This window comes from Neofelis nebulosa, chromosome 15 (assembly GCF_028018385.1).
Source record: "Neofelis nebulosa isolate mNeoNeb1 chromosome 15, mNeoNeb1.pri, whole genome shotgun sequence".
Lineage (NCBI taxonomy): Eukaryota > Metazoa > Chordata > Mammalia > Carnivora > Felidae > Neofelis > Neofelis nebulosa.
Window position 1 is genome coordinate 13,014,517 of NC_080796.1, and position 19,980 is coordinate 13,034,496.

Consider the following 19,980-nt stretch of genomic DNA (forward strand, 5'->3'; position numbering starts at 1 on the left):
ATCCCCAGAGAGCAGCACATTTGTTACAACTGATGAATGGACATTGACACATCACAATCACCCCAAGTCCACGGTTTACATTAGGTTCATTCTTGGTGTTCTTCATTTTATGGGTTGAGACAAATGTGGAATGACATGTAGACATGCAGACACTATTAGGGTATCATCCAGAGTATTTTCACCACCCTAGAGATCCTATGTTCTCCTCCCCACTGGTACCCATGGCAACCACTGATCTTTTTACTGCCTCTGTCATTTTGTCTTTTCCAAAATGTTATACAGTTGGAATCATGCAACACATAGCCTTTTCAGACTGGCTTCTTTCACTTAGCAATAAACATTTAAGGTTCCTCCATGTATTTTCAAGGCCTGATAGCTCATTTCTTTATAATGCTGTGTAACATTCCACTGTCTTGCTCGTTCCACACTTTATCCATGCACCTACTGAAGGATATCCTACTTGTTTCCCAGTTTTGACAATTATGAGTAAAGCCTCTTATAGACATCTCTGTATAGGTTCTTGGGTAGGTACAAGTTTTCAACTTCTTTGGGCAAATACCAAAAAGCATGACTGCTGCACCACACATTCAGTTTGGTAAGAATTTGCCGAACTGTCTTCCATTTTGCATTCCCACCAGCAGTGAATGAGAGTTCCTACTGCTCCACATCCTTGCTAGCATTTGATGGTGTCGGTGTTCTGGATTTTGACCATTCTAACAGGTATGTAGTGGTACCTCACTGTAGTTTTAATTTGCGCTTCCCTGAGGACATATGATTTGGAGCATTTTTCATATTTGCCATCTGTATCTCTTCTTTAGTGGGGTGTCTGCTGAGGTCTTTGGCCCATTTTTTAATTGGATTGTTTGTTTTCTTACTGTTGAGTTTTAAGCGTTCTTTGAGTATTTTGGACAATAATCCTTTATCAGACACGGGATATTTTCTTCCAGGCTGTGGCTTGTCTCTTCTCATTCTCTTGACATCATGTTTCTCAAAGCAGAAGTTTTACACTTAAATGAAGTCCATCTTATCAATTACTTCTTTCCTGGATCACGCCTTTGGTGCTGTGTCTAAAAACGTCATCACCATTCCCAAGGTCGTCTGGGTTATCTTCTAGGAGTTTCAAAGTTCTGAATTTACTATTTTGGTCTGTGATCCATTTTGAGTTAATTTTTGTGTAAGGCGTAAGACCTGTGACTCGATTTACTATTTTCTTTTTTCTTTTTCTTTTTGCACGTGGATGTCCACGTATCCCAGCACCATTTGTTGAATAAACTATCTTCGCTCCGTCGTATTGTCTTTGCTCCTTCATCAAAGATCATTTGACTATATAATTTGAGCCTAGTTCTCTCTGTCCTGTTCCATGGATGTATTTGTCCATTCTTTCTCAAAGACTACACTGTCTTGATTACTACAGTAAGTCGGATGTCAGATAGAGTCAGTCCTCGAACTTTGCTCCTCTCTTTCATTATATTGAAATTGTCTTGGCTATTCTGGATCTTTTGTCAGTCCATATAAACTTCAGAAGTAGTTTGCCACTACCCACATAATCACTGAAATTTTAATTGGGATTACATTAAATCTATAGGTCAGGTTGGGAAAAACTGACATCTTGACAATATTGACTTTTCTTATCTATGAACATGGAATATCTCTCCCTTTATTAATTCTTTGATTTCATTCATCAGAGCTTTGTAGTTTTCCTCATATAAATCTCGTACATATTTTGTAAGAGTTATACCTAAGTACTTAATTTCTAATTGTTAATATAAATGGTGTTGAATTATTAATTTCAAATTCCAGTTGTTCATTGCTGGTATTTAGAAAAGTGATTAATTTTCATATATTAACCTCATATCCTGCAACCTTGTTATAACTGCTTATTAGTTCCAATAATTTTTTGTTGATTCATTCATATTTTCTACATAGATGTCACGTCATCTACAAAGACGTTTTCTGTCATCCTTCCCAGTTTTTATGCCTTTTATTTCCTTTTTTGTCTTACTGCATTAGCTAGAACTTCCAGTGTGATGCTGAAAAGGAGGGGTGAAAGGGAATATCCTTATCTTATATCTGATCTTTGTGGGAAAGTTTCAAATTTCTCACCATTAAGTATGATATTAGCACTAGGTTTTTTGTACATGTTCTGTATCAACCTGAGGAAGTTCCCCTCTACTTCTAGTTTTCTGTGAGTTTTTATCACGAATGGGTGTTGGATTTTTTCAAATGCTTTTTTCTGCGTCTATTAATATGATCATGTGCCCATTTGTGTGATGGGTTACATTAACTGATTTTTGAATGTTAAACCAGTCTTACACACTTCAATGATAAATCGTACTTTAATGTAGTGTATAACTCTTTTAAAATATTGTTGGGGGTGCCAGGGTGGCTCAGTCAGTTAAGCATCTGACTTTGGCTCAGGTAATGATTTTACAGTCCATGAGTTTGAGCACTGCATCGGGCTCTCTGCTGTGAACATGGAGCCCACTTTGGGTCCTCTGTTCCCCTCTTTCCTTGCCTCTCCCCTTCTCTCTCTCTCTCTCTCTCTCTCTCTCAAAAATAAAATAAACATTTTTTCAAAAAGGCTTATAGAAGTCTGACAAAAGTTTAAAAAAATAAAATATTGTTGGATTCTATTTGCCAAATTTTGTCTTATTTTGCTTTTAAATGATAAATTAAGATTTCAGGCTTCTATTTTCAGGTACTTTGCTGAAAACAGTGAAGAGTCTTAATTACCCAAAATTGAAATGTCAGATTAGATAAAAATCAATACTTTCTTTTTTTTTTCTTTTTCTTTTTTTTTTTTTTTAAGTAAGCTCTTGGCCCAACATGCGTTTTGAACTCACAAGTCCGAGATCAAGAGTCATACGCTCCACCGACTGAGCCAGCCAGGCGCACCTACCTATTTTTTTTTAACGTTTTATTTATTTTTGAGACAGAGAGAGACAGAGTGTGAGTGGGGGTGGGGGGGTGGGCAGAGAGAGAGCAAGACACGGAATCTGAAGCAGGCTCCAGGCTCCAAGCTGTCAGCACAGAACCCGACATGGGGCTCGAACTCACAAACCACAAGATCATGACCTGAGCCAAAGTCGGACGCTTAACCGACTGAGCCACCCAGGCGTCCCCCATCCCCATTTCCTATTTTTAACACTGATTTTCAAGGAATAAAATTTCTATTAGGAAAATACAACATAATAGATTTGGTAAAGATCATTTTGGAGGTAGTTTATAGAAGAATTACCAATTTTAGACTCATTATTAATTTGTTACATTTCAGGCCTTTGGTCAATGGCTCTTATGTATGTAATGTAAGCTACACGTTACCTTAAGAAAGAAATAAAACTATGTAAACCTGTATAACTGACAAAGCCCCCAGGATTGCTAGCTATTGTTGGTAACACAACACTTGACCACAGGGCAGCACACGCGTACACCTAGTGGGTCTCTACTGGCTGTCGGCTTATTCCCTCTGCAAACACTGTGGAGGTCTCCCGTGGTTCTATTTTCTGCAGTGAAATATGGGAATCCACACCTATTTTAAAACATAACCAGAAAAAAGTGCCATTGCTGTCTTTAACATGAATTCCCTAGACTGCCTTTGTGGACGCCAGGGATTCCAAATCACCACCTGGAAAATGTAACTTTCCTGACCCCACAACTTTAATGAACTTGAAAATTAGAATTTAATACATTCACATCTACTCCAACCTAAAACCAAAAATTCTCTGTTTAAAATGTCCCTCCTCATCCATTTCCCTGTCCCCCGCTGTTTGGTCTGTCTCTCTTGCTTCCTCAATGCTTCCCACTCTCCTCTGCCGACAGACTTCGTGAGAAAGCAGCTCAAATCTGCTGTATCAGTTTTTCAGCTCACGCTAACTTTTCAGCCCAATATGGTTGCCATACACTTCTACCAACAATACTTATGTTCGTGTGACCAGTGCCGTGTCTACGTCACCAAGTCCACTGGATAGTTTGAGTCACTCAATCACTCAGCACATCTGGTCGAGCCCTCCTCTTTCCTGAGGCATTTGCATTCCTCGGAACACATGACAGCATGCTCTTCCGGCTTTCCACTTATTTCCCAGGTTACTTGTCTTCAAGTCTTTTACCAACCTCTACCTTATCTTTGAAAATGCCCATGTTCTTTAGGGTCCAGCAAGCCCTTTTTCCTTCTTACTGTATTCTCCCTCTAGGCGATCCACTACATCATTTACTCCCAAGGTTTCAAATATCCTCGATGGGCCAATGGAGACTTCTATCGCCAGCCCAGACCTGTCTCCTAAGCTGAGTCTCTATGGCCACCTGCTTATCTGACCTTTCCATTTGGACGAGGCATTGGCATGCTGAGTTCCACAGAGTCAAACTTAACACTTGGTCTCCTCCCAAAACCGAGCCGTCTCCACCGCAAACCTGCTTCTTTTGCGCATGTCCTCTAAGTGGCACCACTACGTATCCATTGCTCAACTCAGAAATATGGGTATTATCCTTGATGTCCCCCATTACCACCCAACAGAGACGACCAATTATTAAGTCCTGTTGATTTCACCTCCTACACGTTTCTCCAATCTCTTTACTTCTCTCCATCATTATTACCATCACATCAAGTCCAAGCCATTATCACTAACCTCTCCTGGAGCTCCCTAACTGGAGCTCAAGTAAATACTGTGGCTCTGCTCTAACGTATGATCTACTCAGGACCTAGAAAGCTGATTTTTTAATGTTTATTTATTCTGGGGGCAGGGGAGGGACAGAGAGAGAGAGGGAGACAGAGGATCTGAAGCAGGCTCTGCACTGTCAGCACAGAGCCTGACGCGGGGCTAGAACTCACGACCTGTGAGATCTTGACCTGAGACGAAACCAAGAGTTGGACCCTTAACCAATTGAACCACCCAGGCGCCCCTGGAATGCTATTTTTTAAATGGAAATTTGATCACATCATTCTTTTAAAACCAACAACACTTTTAATTATTTCTGCTCTTTACTAAAGGATAAAGCTAAAGGTTTGTAATAAAAACTTAACAGCCCTGCCATTAGGTCTGGCCCTCACCTGCCTCTCCAACGTCACCTGTGTTGTTCTTTCCCTTTGTTAAACACACACATGTCTTTCCTTCCTCAGGAGTCCTACCTCAGGATGTTCAATTTTACAGTTTTCTTTTCCCTCGAACTGGAGCTGGTAAACTTTTTTAGGAAAAGGCCAGAGAGCAAATATTTTAGGCTTCGTGGGCCAGTAGGTCACAGTCTGACTCAAGCACTCAGCTCTTATAGCACAGTCTGACTCAGCACAGATAGCACGTGGATAAGCCACACGCAATGGACTGTGGGCTGGGGCACAGTTTGCCAACTCCTGTTCTAGAAAGCTAGACGCCCCTATCCCGACACTTACAGATTCATTTGAAGTACCATTTTCCTCACTGAAACTCTTCCTGATCAGGCTAAGCCCTCTTATTTGATGTGCTTTTACCTACCAAGTACATTTCTCTTTCATAGAACTAATTGCTATCACGACTAATTAGATATTTGTGAAAGTCTTTTGTCTATATCCATCTTCCCTGTAAGTCTGTAAATTCCATGACACGGGGGACTATATTTACTTTACTGTTTTATTCCCAGCATGTGGTGGAGAACACGACAGTCAGTAGCAATCAATAAATATTTGTTGAATGAATGAATGATTAATTTGCTATCTGACCTTTAGCTGGCAACTGTTTCTTTTTGAGCCTTAGTTCTCCATCTGGAAATGGATGATAGTAACAGCTTAGAACAGATAGAAACAGGTTTGTTTCAAGGTGAGATAACATGGGTGAGTGCATTTTGTGAAATCTAATACAAATTTAGGGGGAAAAAACCAAGAAAGATGCCTTGATTGCCTAGTATGGGGTACACTGTAGCTCAAGGGGCAGGACAAATCCTCTGGCAGGATTTGCTGGCCCTCCAGCTAAGACAGCTTTTGCTCTCTTAAGAGGCTGGAAAAAACAAAAACAGAGGGGTGCCTGAGTGGCTCAGTTGGTGAAGAGTCTGACCTTGGTTCAGGTCATGATCTTGCAGTTCCTGAGTTTGAGCCCCGTGTTGGGCTCTGTGCCGACAGCTCAGAGCCTGGAGCCTGGTTCAGATTCTGTGTCTCCCTCTCTATCTGCCCCTCCCCTGCTCACACTCTGTGTCTGTTTCTCAAAAATGAATAAACGTTAAAAAAAATTTACTTTTTAAAAAAACAAAAACAGAAATGAAACAAAGAACTGTGTGACAGAAAGCACGTGTGGCCCACAAAACCTAAAATATTTTAGTCTGGCTTAGAACGGTGTCTGAGATTAAGTAAATATTTTAATCAGTAAATAAATGAACGATTAATGTTTTCCAAAAACACTCATATTTTAATATTTTGGTGACTAAAAGACGGTGCCATTTTCTGACTCCCTTTCTTTTCTTCAATGGAGCAAGTGATCAAAATTGTAAACTACCCCCTCCCCAAAGGCTCTATGTTGACTTTAAATTTAACAGACAAAATAAAAAGAGTCTACAAGCATTTGCATTTTCCTCTCAATTATATCAACAGTTGCTTTTGAAGCAGAGAAGGTGTGGGGTGTCAGGGAGGTGGGATAGGAATGGGGACCTGGGGGCCCAGAAAACCACCGGAAAAGCTGGCTGTCATGTTACACATGGGATTGCCATGTGGAGTCTAAGTCGGCAGCAACCAATTCATCGTGTGGTGGACATTATTGAGTTTTTTCCCCATGGGGAATCCATCATTATATAGAAATTATAAACCAAACATTTACAGGAAATGATAAGGAGCTGGGTTTATTACAAAATAATAAAATGGAAACAAAGTGCACAAATGGAAAGGAATTTGGACTCAAAAGATCGGGCTTCAAGTCTGAACTCTACCACTTACTCAACGTACCACTGGGAGCAAATCCATTAGTCTCTCTCTGAGCTTGTGTTTCTTCATCTAGAAAAAGGGAGTCAATATCATTGGTGCCATTCAGTGGGTGGCCATTGGGAGCTTTACATACATTTGATCTTTATATCAAGCTGCAAACTGGCCATTACTAGCCCCAAAATACAGATGAAGAAACCGATGCTCAGAGAGGTCAAGTAATTTGCTCAAAGTGATACCACCAGGAAGAACCAAGAGGTGTGGAGTCAAATGCTGACTCAAGCAACACTACCAGTGAAACCTCTGATTAAGATATTTAACCTTCTTAGGCCTTGTACATGTCTTATCTCACAAAACACACGTGAAGCCTAATTTCTATAAAATTCCTCTATATTAAGTTACCGACTTAGACTTTAAAGGTAGATGTTTTCCTACAAAGTTCTCTCTTAAACCTAACTCTGTGTCTCTAGAACAGTAAAAAGGGGATATGCTCTCCCTTCTGTGTATCATAAGAACAACTTAAGTTGAGAAAGCATTAATGCTTAAGAGTATTGGATCTCAAGCATGTCTTTTGAGTACCACAGTGACCATGAATTCTATTTATTCCACATCGATTCCCATCCTGCTTTTGAACCAACCCCCTTTTAATATACGGCATGTCAGTTGATTATTAAATCTTTATTACCTTTGCTTCATTATCTCATGTAGTCTCCCATGTTGGACACACTGTTTCTCCAATTCATCATTTCTTCTCTGTAACTTTTCCAGTTTGTCATACGTATACCTTTTCTCTTGACTGAGCTGAGCTATTTCAGATCTAGAGAGGTGAACACACAGAAATGACAAGGTGTTAAAGGTTCTTACCACCAGAGCATGTTTTTACTGTATAACCTTAGCATCACCTTCAACTCCATACTTAAACATAACAGTGTGAAGACAAGTTATTTTATATAAAACAGAATATCTCAGAAATTGCAAACTGTCTAGTGGAGACATACAATGCATTCAGGGACTCAAGTGGTATGTAGAGAAAGGAATAAAAACTTGCTCCGAAAGACATGGCGTCTTCAAGGAGTGACACAAGAGTGATCATGACTCGTATTCATACCCAATATTTATCGAGTGCCTATCACAGGCCAGCTACCATGCTGTTAAAGGAGCAACCCCAGATCCCATCTCTGTGACGGGGAGTTGTTTCTTTTAATTAACATAGCTAATGCAATGGCACATGATTTAAGTCCTATAATTCCAAAAGGCATAAATAATGAAAAATGGCACTCCTCTATCCCCGACCCCATCTCCAGCTTCTCACTGTAACTACTAGTATTTCAGTGTGTGGTTAAATCAAGATCTCTATTTACATTCTGTGGCTACCTGAATATTGGTCATTGCTGGCTAAGTAGTTTATTATGTCAGTGGGCTTTAGGGTAGGGTGACAGAACGTGAAGCCATCTTATCCAGTGGGAGATTTTTAATATCAGTGTCTATAATTCTTTCCTCTGTGGCCATTCGGCTTCTCAACAGAAGAATCCTCCTGTTTCCTGCTTATTGTGTATAACACTAACCAGCAGTGTTCTAGGGGCTGGTTGGAAATAGAGAGGTAGGGATCTCGCCTTTCAGAATGCAGACTTTCTATTAATTTCTCTCACCTCCCCTTCAGTGCCCCTCTTTTAACCAGAGCCTGCTGGTTTAAGCTCTTCAGAGAGGAAGGCCCTAATTTCCTGGGTGGAGGACAGCCACTGGCTGCATGGGGTGGGGATGGAACTGTCAATTTTGCTTTCAGTCCTAAGTTCCACTTCTGCCTTCCAAGTTTTTCTGGAATCCTGAGAGCAGATCAGCTTGCTTCACAAAGAAGTGCCCCTCTGTAGACACTGAAGCCTCACCTTCCTCCACTTTGCTGCAACAGGTACCATTTCCCTGACTTCTTTCTGTCTTCACATATTTCATTTTTGGGATCACAGATGTGTACTCTGGTGATGATTAATGTCCCTCAGGAAATATGCTTGCTGCCTCTTCTGTATCATGGAGGATTAGCTCAAGTCTCAAAATCTGAAGATCAGAAAGATATCTCTCCGAGAAAAACTGTATCCCTGTCCTTGATTTACATAAACCTTGCTCCCGTGGTCACCACCTCCTCATGTTCCACTGTCCCACAGACTGGAACTGAAAGTTTAAAATTCTTGCAATTAAAATGCGAGCACTTAACGACTGGTTTGTTTCTTGAAGTTCAAGTAAGACACTTGATGCAGAACTACGTCCCTCCAAAGAAAGGATTCCTCCTCCATTATTAGGTGAGAGAGTCTTTTCTTCCCGGTCAAGAGAAGATGTGGGTTTGCTCCGCATCATTGGAAGGACCAAGCGGTGTCACTGTACCAAGCAATTTGTCACTCTGTGTTCATCTCATTCCCCATTTTGTTTTCATCTTGATTCAAGCGTCACCTCAAAGGAAGCTCGCCCTGATTAATACTTTGCAGTTCTCAATGTGTCAGCACATTTTTTTAAAATACCTCTGGCTTTTACTCATACATTAGCTTATCATTTATTTCTCTGAATTGTGCCCTACGCCTCATCTTTCTTACTAGATTATACATGAGGGCCGGGATTATCTCATTTTCGAGCTTAGATCAAGTACTCGATCTACATTTGCTTCTTCTAATAAGAATTCACCTATATTTGAAATAGTCTAAATCAGTCAATAATGGTTTAGGTTTCTCCTTTCAAAATCACATACAATATACGAGAATGTAATGCAGTTATAAGAAATTGTTAGTGTTCTTGTAAGATAGTGTCTCCTATCACAACAAGGGCTATGCGCTGAAATTAATCCCCAAAAGACAAAAAATATCCTTAAACCTGATTAGGAAAACATGCAGAAGAATGTCTGTTCTCAGGTACTTCCCCAGAAAAAAGTCCCTTTTTAAAAGAATAATCATAAAGGAAACATAGACTTTACCTTATAAAAATATAAAACCTTTACACACAAAAAATCATAATGTTCATAGTAGCATCCTTTCTAGCAGCAGTCTTGCTCTGCAACCCAGTATCTGCAAACTTAACCCAGAAATATGTCAACAGAAGACTGGTTACGTTACTTATGCAAAGGAATATCAAGAGGCTATTCTGACAGTGTGGCTGTTAGGGTTATTCATTGGCCTAAAAATATGATATACTGGTAAGAAAGGAAAATAAGTAAAAATCAGCATATAAAGTGATTCCATTTTATAATCAAAAATATTTTTTTAATTAAAAAATTTTTTAATGTTTTATTTTATATTTGAGAGAGTGAGCATGAGTGGTGGAGGGGCAGAGAGTGAGGGACACACAGAATCCGAAGCAGGCTCCAGGCTCTGAGCTGTCAGCACGGAGCCCGATGCGGGGCTCAAAGCCACGAACCACAAGATCATGACCTGAGCCAAAGTCGGACACTCAACTGACTGAGCCACCCAGGATCCCCTAATCAAAAATATTTTGATGTGTATATCATATATTAGTATTGACTATCTCTAGGTGTCAGAATTAGGAATTTTTTTAAATTTATTTTCCTTTCCCGTTTTTTTTGAATTTTTGCAATGGATACCTATTTAAGACAAAAAATAAAGTCATGTTAGCTGAACCTACTGTGGTAATCATTTCACAATACATGTAAATCAAAGCATTTATCATGCTGTACATCTTAAACTTATACTGATGCACATCAAATATACCTCAATAAACCTGGAAAAAAAATTTTGAAAGTCACTCTGATTTTGAAAAATATTCATGAAAAACAAAAGGAACCGGGAACAAAATTTGCAAAATTAAAAAAAGAAATGGGAACACATAAGAAACCTAATCTAAACGATTAGAGGCATCATTTAATAAAGTGCTGTCCCACTCTCCATCAAAATTCCAACTAAAAACAAATACAGAGAGGGCACGTCGGTGACTCAGTCGGTTAAGCGACCGACTTCGGCTCAGGTCATGATCTCAGGGTTCGTGAGTTCCAGCCTAGCCTTGGGCTCTGTGCTGAGAGCTCGGAGCCTGGAGCCTGCTTCAGATTCTGTGTCTCCCCTCTCTCTCTGTCCCTCCTCTGCTCACATTCTGTCTGTCTCTCTCCCTCTGAAAAATAAATAAACATTAAAAAAAAAACAAATATGGAGAATATAAAACAAATGTTCACAGAGGATGAAACAGAAATGGCCAATAAACATTTATAAAATATACAATTTCCACTATTACTCAAAAAAACGCATAATAAAATCGGATTCTGGTTGAGTATTTATTGCACACCGACTCTCCACCAGGTAGTGGAATCCATCCTTCATATTAATGATGGCAATTAATTCCTCAGGGCAAGTGTTTCTTTCCCTTTCTCTGTGAGGTAAATAGGAGGTTTCATGATTTGCCTGAGGTCACCGGAATGGTGATTAGCCCCGCCCAGATACAAACACTGGCCTACCCAGCTCTAAAGGGGCTGTCTGGCCCACCATGCAATATTGCCTCTCACTTTTCCTTTCTTAAATCTCTCACTTTTTCTTGTCACATACTGAGATGGGTACATATATACCGAGAAGAATTTAGCGTAGTACTTGAGCAAAGTCGTACACATTAATAGCCTTCAAAGGCTTCCTGTGATTGAAACAGAAACAAAAAAAAAAGGTTTATTGTTTTTGGACGAATGATCCCCTTTTAGGGTATCTCAACTAAGGGGATCATCAAAAATTCAGAATTATGGACAAGATTATTATTATTCATTACAGTTAAAAACCGGAAACATCTTAAATGTCTAATGAATTATGCATACAAATGGCTCCATTACAATTGTTTCCAGAGTAGTGATGTAGACACGCATGTTCATTGGATAATATATGCAGTGTAACTCACTCACCAGGTACACGTACACGTACAGACACATTTACATCCACACGCAAGTTCACTGAAAGGAAGTATGCCACAGGTTAACAATAGTTAGCTGGATAGTGATGTCACAGGATATTTTTTCTTTTTTTTTTTTTAATTAAAAAAAATTTAAAAAAATTTTTTTTCATGTTTTTTTATTTCTGAGACAGAGAGAGACAGAGCATGAGTCGGGGAGGGGCAGGGAGCGAGGGAGACACAGAATCAGAAGCAGGCTCCAGCTGTCAGCACAGAGCCCGATGTGGGGCTCGAACTCATGAGCTGTGAGATTATGACTTGAGCCGAAGTTGGATGCTTAACTGACTGAGCCACCTTGTAGTTATAGCCAAATGCTCTATGAGGTTGTCTTACATGACCACAAAAATATAAATGTTATTTTGTAAAAGTATATACTACTACCAGGTATTTTATTGCTAGAATATTTTTTTCTGCTCTACATATTTTTGGGTTTTTTTTTTCCCCCTTTGCTTAAAATGCTGATTTGACTTCCAAGTTCCAATGTTCGATAAAAACTTTGTAAGTGTACACAGACATCATCTCTTGTCTCTCTGGAGCCCATGATATACTGAAAGAAATAGATTGCAAAGTTCAGAGAGTAAACTTCCGGCACAAGTTTCTGTGTTAGTTTGAGGTTACATTTGTGGCACGGTTATCCAGTGTCATATAAAAGGACAGATGACTCTAATGCATTTTCATCGAAAATTTAGGTAATTTCTGGCTTCACAGAAGCATGAACTTTCCCCTGCATTTTTATACACCAGTTATATTGTGTAATTGCATTTGCATGAAGTATGATATTTTACTACTATAATTAGGATTACAGCAATAACTCTTTTTTAAGGGAAAACACGACCCCGTCATTTTTTATTCTTTTAGATTCTCACTCGGCTTTTGGTGACAATTAGCAGAGGTCAGTATCAGTCGTTCCTTGTAGAATATAATTTTTGTAGCATCCCAACCTAACATCATCCAAACATGCCGGGGAAAAAAAATAGTTCAACCGGGTGTGTGTTCTTTACTTCAATTAAACTCACACAGTTGGATACCGACTGTTGCCAAAACAGTAATATAATTTATACATTATAGTCCACACAGTAAAACTACACTAAAAGTCATTTAACAATATTTATAACACCATAAAATACAGTGTTAAAATATATGAACTGCAATATGTACCAAAATTATAAAATTTGTTTCTCATCATCAGTGATTAAAACCAGGATCATTGCTCTAGCCTCAATACCCACAACCCTAGTGACAGATTAGAATTCAAATCTTAATGATCAATTTACAATTAACAAGATAGAAGTGAAACAAATTAAACCAACCATTATATATAACGAGACCCAATGGACTCCCATTGTTCCTCTTAATTACAAAACGCAAATCACAAATACACAATGGGCAGTGTTAGACATCAATCCACAAGCCTAGCAACCCAGAAAGTGACAATGACAGAAAAGAGAGGAGACGCAAAGCCGCATAGACCGGGGTTGTGTGCTCCCGAGCCCTTCTCTTCCACAAGCAAGTGCTGAGACCCTGCAACCCAGCACAGCCTTGATCTTCGCTCTGCAGCTGCCCGAGGCTCACCCCTCCCAGTGCCCAACCTTTCTCAGCTCTTTCGCAGGCCACGGTCAGAGCACAGCAAACCACACCACAAACATCTCACTGCTGATTCATCCAAGCGCCTGCGGAGAGGGAACACTTCCCTCACTTGGATAAAGAGAAATCACAGTTGCACCAAGGATATTTAAATATCTCCACTTACCAACCTCAAAAACAAACCCTATCCCTGTAATAAGCTCTCGGGGTCCCGGGAAAGAGAGACGGAAGGGTAGCTAAAGTTTATGAGAGCGTCAACTAAAATCAGCCAGAATGTCTGCCCGGTGCCAATTAAGAGCAAAATGGAATTAATTCTCTCGTCTCGTGGTCAAAAAACAAGCTATGTAAAAGGCACAGGATCGGCAGTTCATTTTTAGTTTTAAAATGGGACGTGCCATTCACAAACCCTGGAGTTGCAGACACCATCCAGGCAGCATGGCACGCGCCGTGCAGAAAGTACCCTGCTAACGGCTATGGAGGGCTTCCAGAGAACGGGAGCGATAGGACTTAAGTTACTTGGGGAGAAAACACGTACATCAGACACACACGGAGAAACCGTTTCAAAACACTTGCCCAGAGCAGCCCAGCACGGGGCTGGGGTAAGGAGTTAGAGACCACGGAATGGTGAGCCCAGATTGTCAGCTTTCCTAGCGACTGCATGGGCTCCAGTCAAATGGCTGGATCTGTGAACTAAAAAATAAAGCTTATTATCAATGGTAAGAATCCATTTGGTTGGTATGGGATTATAAATAACATGGAACCCTTAGAGAAACGGCATGGGCAAGACGAGGGGAGCAACAAGGACTGTTTTAAATTGTTGACCGGCACAAAATAAATACACCTACTTTTAAGAAAAATTGTATCATAGTACTCTGAGGAAAAGCCGGATCAAAATTACCATGTGGTTTAATTATTTTGGAGACTGAGCTTCCACAACGATGACAATTTTAGAAAGCTCAGAAAATTCCAAGGTTTTCCTCACCTCAAAGCACAGGAAAAATTATTTATCCCAAAAGTTTAGTATCGGGTATACAGAGGCATGCTCCTGGAGGTCTCCCATAAGGCTTAGTAAGTTTATAATCTTTTTTAAAAAAAGAAACACTTTGAGCCCTTCAGGTTCTATAGGTGAATTCAAAGCAAAAGGTAATGTCGAAATCACATGTTACATTTTATATGAATTTTGAAAATGTCCTAGGCTTCAGGGAGGGAGCCAGCAGGAAAAGAGACTCAGTCAGTGGACAAGAAATTAAGAGTAAACAAACAAACAAACAAGCAAACAAACAAAAAAACCTTAAAATCACAGTTTAGCCTACTGACCACCTTCTTGTGAGATACACAAAATGAATACGTTGTAAATTTTGGGGGCTCCTAGAAGTCTTACCTACAATAAGCAACAATTTTTTGAGTGCTTATGATTACCAGGCCTTAGTTTGGGGACCACTTGTAAAGTTACAGTAGACGCCTATTCTAATTCTTCAGATTTACAAAACAAGGCGTCAGAGCAGGACTTGAAACACAACCAGATCCACATTTCCCTGATCCTCCTTTGCCTTTAAAAAGTATTTCCTTGTGGTATAGACTTTGTGTCTGTCAGAACGGCACTCAGACCCTCCCCGGAAAAGACAATAATGGCTACATCAAAGTCAGATCCAAATCACCCCTGTCAAGACCCTTCCAACAATGCCATCGGCTACAGTTATATTTCTACGTATCGAGCACGGTGCCAGGTGCTTTACATATGCATGGCTGTATATATGCGTTCCCGTGTATCTCTCTATATTTCTGATTCTCACAACAGTCCTGCAACATGATTTTAGAAATGTTTTTCAGATGGAGAAGCTGAGGTTTGCAGAGATTAGGCAATGTACCCAAGGTCATGAAGCCCAGGGGCAGAGTGAGACTCAAACCTAGCTCTTTCTGAATTCCAAAGTGCTTTTTGCTGCACACCGCCTGTCATCGACAAAGGAACAGGTTGGGACCAGAGTCAGATTAGGATATGGGGGGGGGAGGGGAGGGGGTGAAACCACACTTGTTTCATTCATTCAGTCAGTAAATATGTGTTGCGTGCCATCTGTGTGTCAGGCATAAAGGAACATACCCAACTGACAAAGTAGTGGTCAGGAACCGGAGGCATCCTAACCAAGAGGAGGTGGAGAGGGGCTGGTGTTCATTTTCACTGGATCAGTACAGGGTGAATGAACAGATCTAGAGCAGGAAAAAGAGGACCCAGGGCACAGGGCACAAGTTGACCCAGGGTCACGGGTTTACCCTCACATGACAAGCATGCCTACTTCTCCATGGGCATTTTTTTTTAAGTTTTTATTTATTTTGAGAAATAGAAAGCATATGTGCGTGAGTGAGGGAGGGGCAGAGAGAGAGGGGGAGAGAGAGAGGGAGGGAGAGGGAGAGAGAGAGGGAGGGGAAAGAGAGAATCCCAAGCAGGCCCCGCGCTGTCAGAGCAGAACCTGATGCAGAGCTCGAACTCACGAACCAACCCTGAGATCATGACCTGAGCTGAAGTCGGATGCTTAACTGACTGAGCCATCCAGGCGCCCTACTCCATGGGAATTTAAAGATTAAATTTTCTTTCCCAAACTTTCTTATCATAACTACTTTGGCCTGGATTTTCTTTGGTAGTAGATGTGAAATATTATACTTATCACAAGAAAGATCATTGGCTTCGGAACTAGAAATATCGAAGATAGAACTCGAGCTCTCCCACTTCTCAGCTATTTCAACACCCCGAGTATGGAGTCCTTCATCTGTAAAAGAAGGTAATAATTCCCGTCTCGGGGCGCCTGGGTGGCTCAGTCAGTTAAGCGTCCAACTTCAGCTCAGGTCATGATCTCACAGTTCGTGGGTTCGAGCCCCGCGTCGGGCTGTGTACTGACAGCTCGGAGCCTGGAGCCTGCTTCACATTCTGTGTCTCCCTCTCTCTCTGCCCCTCCCCTGCTCATGCTCTGTCTCTCTCTGTCTAAAAAATAAATAAAAACATTAAAAAAAAATTCCTGTCTCAAGTTGTAAGAATTAAGTAACATATACCAAGCATATAGCAACTCCTTTTAATACGCTGCAGTTTCCCCAATTATGTCTCCTTAGAGAGCAAGATAATTAATAATCACGAAGCAGTATTAAGATAACATAATCTTTTAAGTCCCAGATCAATTTCTTAAATTATACGATCCAGTTTGTTGTTGTTCTGTTGTTTATTTCTTCTAACAAATTACATACTTTTGGGTTTATGTGAGGCAAATCACACATTTCTAGTTAGCAGTAAGTACTGTTGATATATTATGAGAGTCTCTTCCATGACAAAATCATTTGGGTTCCCTTGTCAAATTTCCTGAAAATATCTGGCATTTTAGCATCCTGAGCTTTTTCCCTACCCAAACAAGATATTTAATTAGTATTTGTTAAGAAGGTGCCCATGTCAGAGCACATTCTGGGTGCTTTATGGGAGCCTCTGTCTTTCTGAGAGCAGAAAGAACTGAGTTCATAACATAAGCCTTCTGATTCCCCCAAAAGATTCAGGGATGGGGATTCCATCAGCTAAGCCACCTCATTGATGCAGGAACGCAAGAAGGGGCTCAGGGTCATCAGATATGCTCTGATCCTCCTGGAAATTCTTTCTGAATGAGATACCAAAGTCAGAAGTTTGTTTGCTGAGCACTACTGCTTGCTCTGTGTAGATCTAAGTGAGCTTCAGAAAAATACAGAAGAGATCTACAGGTTATTTTTCCATTTGGTTATATTTTAATGTGATATCTGATAGCTTGTTAGTTACATGAACGATGCCTTTCGTAGTTGAATTCAAAGTGACTCTGCCCAACATCGTTCATTTACAAGAGGAAACAATAGTTCAAGCAGGTCGAATAAATTTGTCCGTGACTACACAGCTACCTACTCTCAGAGCCAAGGTGAAAACTCAGGTTTTTTGTTGTTTTTTGTTTTTTTTACAATTTAGAGTCTAAAATAATTCATTCACTAAAATAATCTGTTTAGAAAATGTGCCAAAAATAATTAAGATCTCAATCAATGTATTTTATAAAAGAGCAGTGTACCAGGGCGGCTGCCTGGCTCAGTCAGTAGAGCACACGACTCTTAATCTCAGGGTGGTGAGTTTGAGCCTCACGTTGGGTGTGGAGCCTACTAAAAAAACAAATAAACAAAAACAGTGTACCTACAAAATGAATGATAGCTGTCCTAGTAAAACAATTTTAGGGGAAACAAAAGGATGGCTTGGGTTTATGTATTTTGAAGTATCCCCTACTTTCACTGTTATATGTACACATCTCATCTATTATCATTTGACCTAAAGATAGCTTCTGTGTGTTCACGGAGAATCGTGAGAATAGATTAAAACATGAACTGTATTAACATAAGACTTTCCAACTGTTTAACTTACCCACATCCTTTATTAGAATACCTGTCATCTTGACTGTTGTGTTCTGAAGTTTCATAGTTATCAATTTTGAACATTAAAAAAGTCAAATAATAGTACATATACATAATCATGAAAACACACCAGGGTGTCTGTATGGACAATCAAGAAAGTGTTCATACAGAGAAAAGATTTTCACGGTTAACATATCAACACATATCTAATTTTGACATTAGACTCTAAAATAGTGGAAATGCTGTTTTTTTTTCTTAAGGAAACAAACGATAGTATTTACACAAACAGTGCTCTGAAAGTATTCTATCATATTACTTACCTGCTTTTTTGGGAGATTTGTTCCAGTTTCTTGGCTAATGCACAGCACTCTTCCTTTAACTTTGTCAAAAATGTATTCTGGGAGGTCAGCAGTGAATACTGTTCATTTTCTAGAAATAACAACAACCCCCCCCCCCAACATAAGATGTTTATGGTTGTGACAGCATGCTTCTGTATGTAGAGTGGTAAAGGTACTAAGACCACTACCCATTTCCTATAAGCCACTAGGTCAATTTCAATGTCCTAAGTCAAAGCACCAGTCACCTGGCAAGACACTAAATCTTGGGAGGCATTAATTTTTCTAATAATTACACACCAGAAACATTTTTTATCATACCAGCTTGGGGTAATGTTTTAATGTGCTGATAAACTGTCAGAAACCTCAAGATGCTTATATCTTTGTAATAGGCAAGATATTATATTTTTATTTTGACAATTTTACTATAAACAGAGTGTCAAAAATAATCATGACTAGATAATTCAAAAACAAAATAACTGAGGAACTCTCTTGTATACTGTAACTCCTGCTTTGAGTTTCACATTTGCTCATATATTTCCCTATCCCCACCCCTGGTATATATAGTTGTTTCATTATGAAGGTAAAACACATAATTTCCTTAGAACTCAGCTTTCATTGTCAACAGCATGAGCTTCAAGGAAGATCTGGTCAAAGGAATTGAAGAGAGTGTGATATTTTCCTGCAAAATAAAAGGGAGTGCTCTTAAGGTGGTCTTAACAGTTAAATACTCTCACGTAGCGCTCAGAGATTCTGCCCAAGACCCCTCGATCACCGGAATCCTGCAAGCAGGAAAGGCAAATGCTAATTTTTCCTGAAATTTCCTCCTTTTACTTTTAGTGGAAAAACATCTATTGAGTCTGGAAAGTGTTGGAGACACTCATGTGAGTCGGTATGACATTTGCCTCTTTGTAAGCAAATCGATGATTTAGTGAATTTTACATGACCGATTTTCCACCTACAGGATAAGCAGTAATTTTTTAGCATGTCACCGAATGCAGTGCAATGAAATCATGTGCGAATTATCTTTAAGTGTAAGCTTTGCTAAGTCCCTTTATTTCTTTTCAATGTTAACTATCGATTGGCAAAAAGCATGCATCATCCAGAGCAAAATAAATCAAGGCACTAAAAACCAGGCAACACTTTTCTGGAAGAGACGGGATCAATTAAACTTTTGTTTTTAATAGTACAATCAGCTTGGAGTATGTGGTGCGGAATTATAATGACTGCCACTGTCTTGTTTTGACTAACACTGTCTGTGAACACACAACTCCAAAGTGAAAGGAACCACATAATGCTCTGACTGAACACATCAAACTGCCTGCTTGGAAAGTGCATTTTACTTTCAAATGCAAGGTAAAGAGTTACTGGCCAACTCAGTCTGCAAAATCGCGCCAACGTGATGAAAGATGGCAATTTTTAGCCAAGCTGCCAGCTGTGGTCAATGCCTTGTATTAGCGAATTTCCCCAGCAGTTTGAGAACTTGAAGAATGTGAAGGATTAAACATCACTCTAGACAGGGGCTGGGGGGAGGTGGGGACATCATACAAATGCTAAAAATGTTCGAAGCTGCAAAGATTAAATAAAGGAACATATCAATTTGGAGCCACTGAATTACATCCAGCTGCGACAGTGAATTAAGAACCGATTAATGGCTAAAGCTTTTCTCCAGTTTGGATGCTGAAGCAAACTCATTAGGCTTTTAGAGTAGCTATAATGTGTGTACTGTGGGAACTGTTCAATGCTATTCAGGAGACTCTAACTGTAAGCTCAGAGCACTTCCCGCAGAGCCTCTGATGCTATTTTCTTTATATAACATGTGTGCCTGAAAACCCAGCCAAAAACAAGCCCTTTGTTTTTCTACTTTGTTGTGGTCTCTCT

General features: G+C 39.8%; 1 protein-coding gene across 12 annotated transcripts in view; it reads right to left on the reverse strand.

Moving 5' to 3' along the window:
• The window catches only part of SDCCAG8 (SHH signaling and ciliogenesis regulator SDCCAG8), a 248,601-nt gene that overhangs the window by 70,299 nt on the left and 158,322 nt on the right, over positions 1–19,980 (reverse strand). For 8 of the 12 annotated variants that reach the window (XR_009254275.1, XM_058701165.1, XM_058701167.1 and 5 more), the window contains 2 exons: positions 18,085–18,193; positions 7,557–7,688 (listed from right to left, as the gene is read on the reverse strand). Coding sequence is in view for 10 of the 12 variants with exons in the window: in XM_058701165.1 (XP_058557148.1) it covers positions 7,557–7,688; positions 18,085–18,193 (241 nt within the window). In the remaining 2 variants the exon portion in view is untranslated. Of the gene's footprint in view, positions 1–7,556; positions 7,689–10,788; positions 10,968–18,080; positions 18,194–18,225; positions 18,782–19,980 lie in introns of those variants that run through there. The other 4 variants (XR_009254277.1, XM_058701166.1, XM_058701170.1 and 1 more) reach the window with 4 other exon arrangements.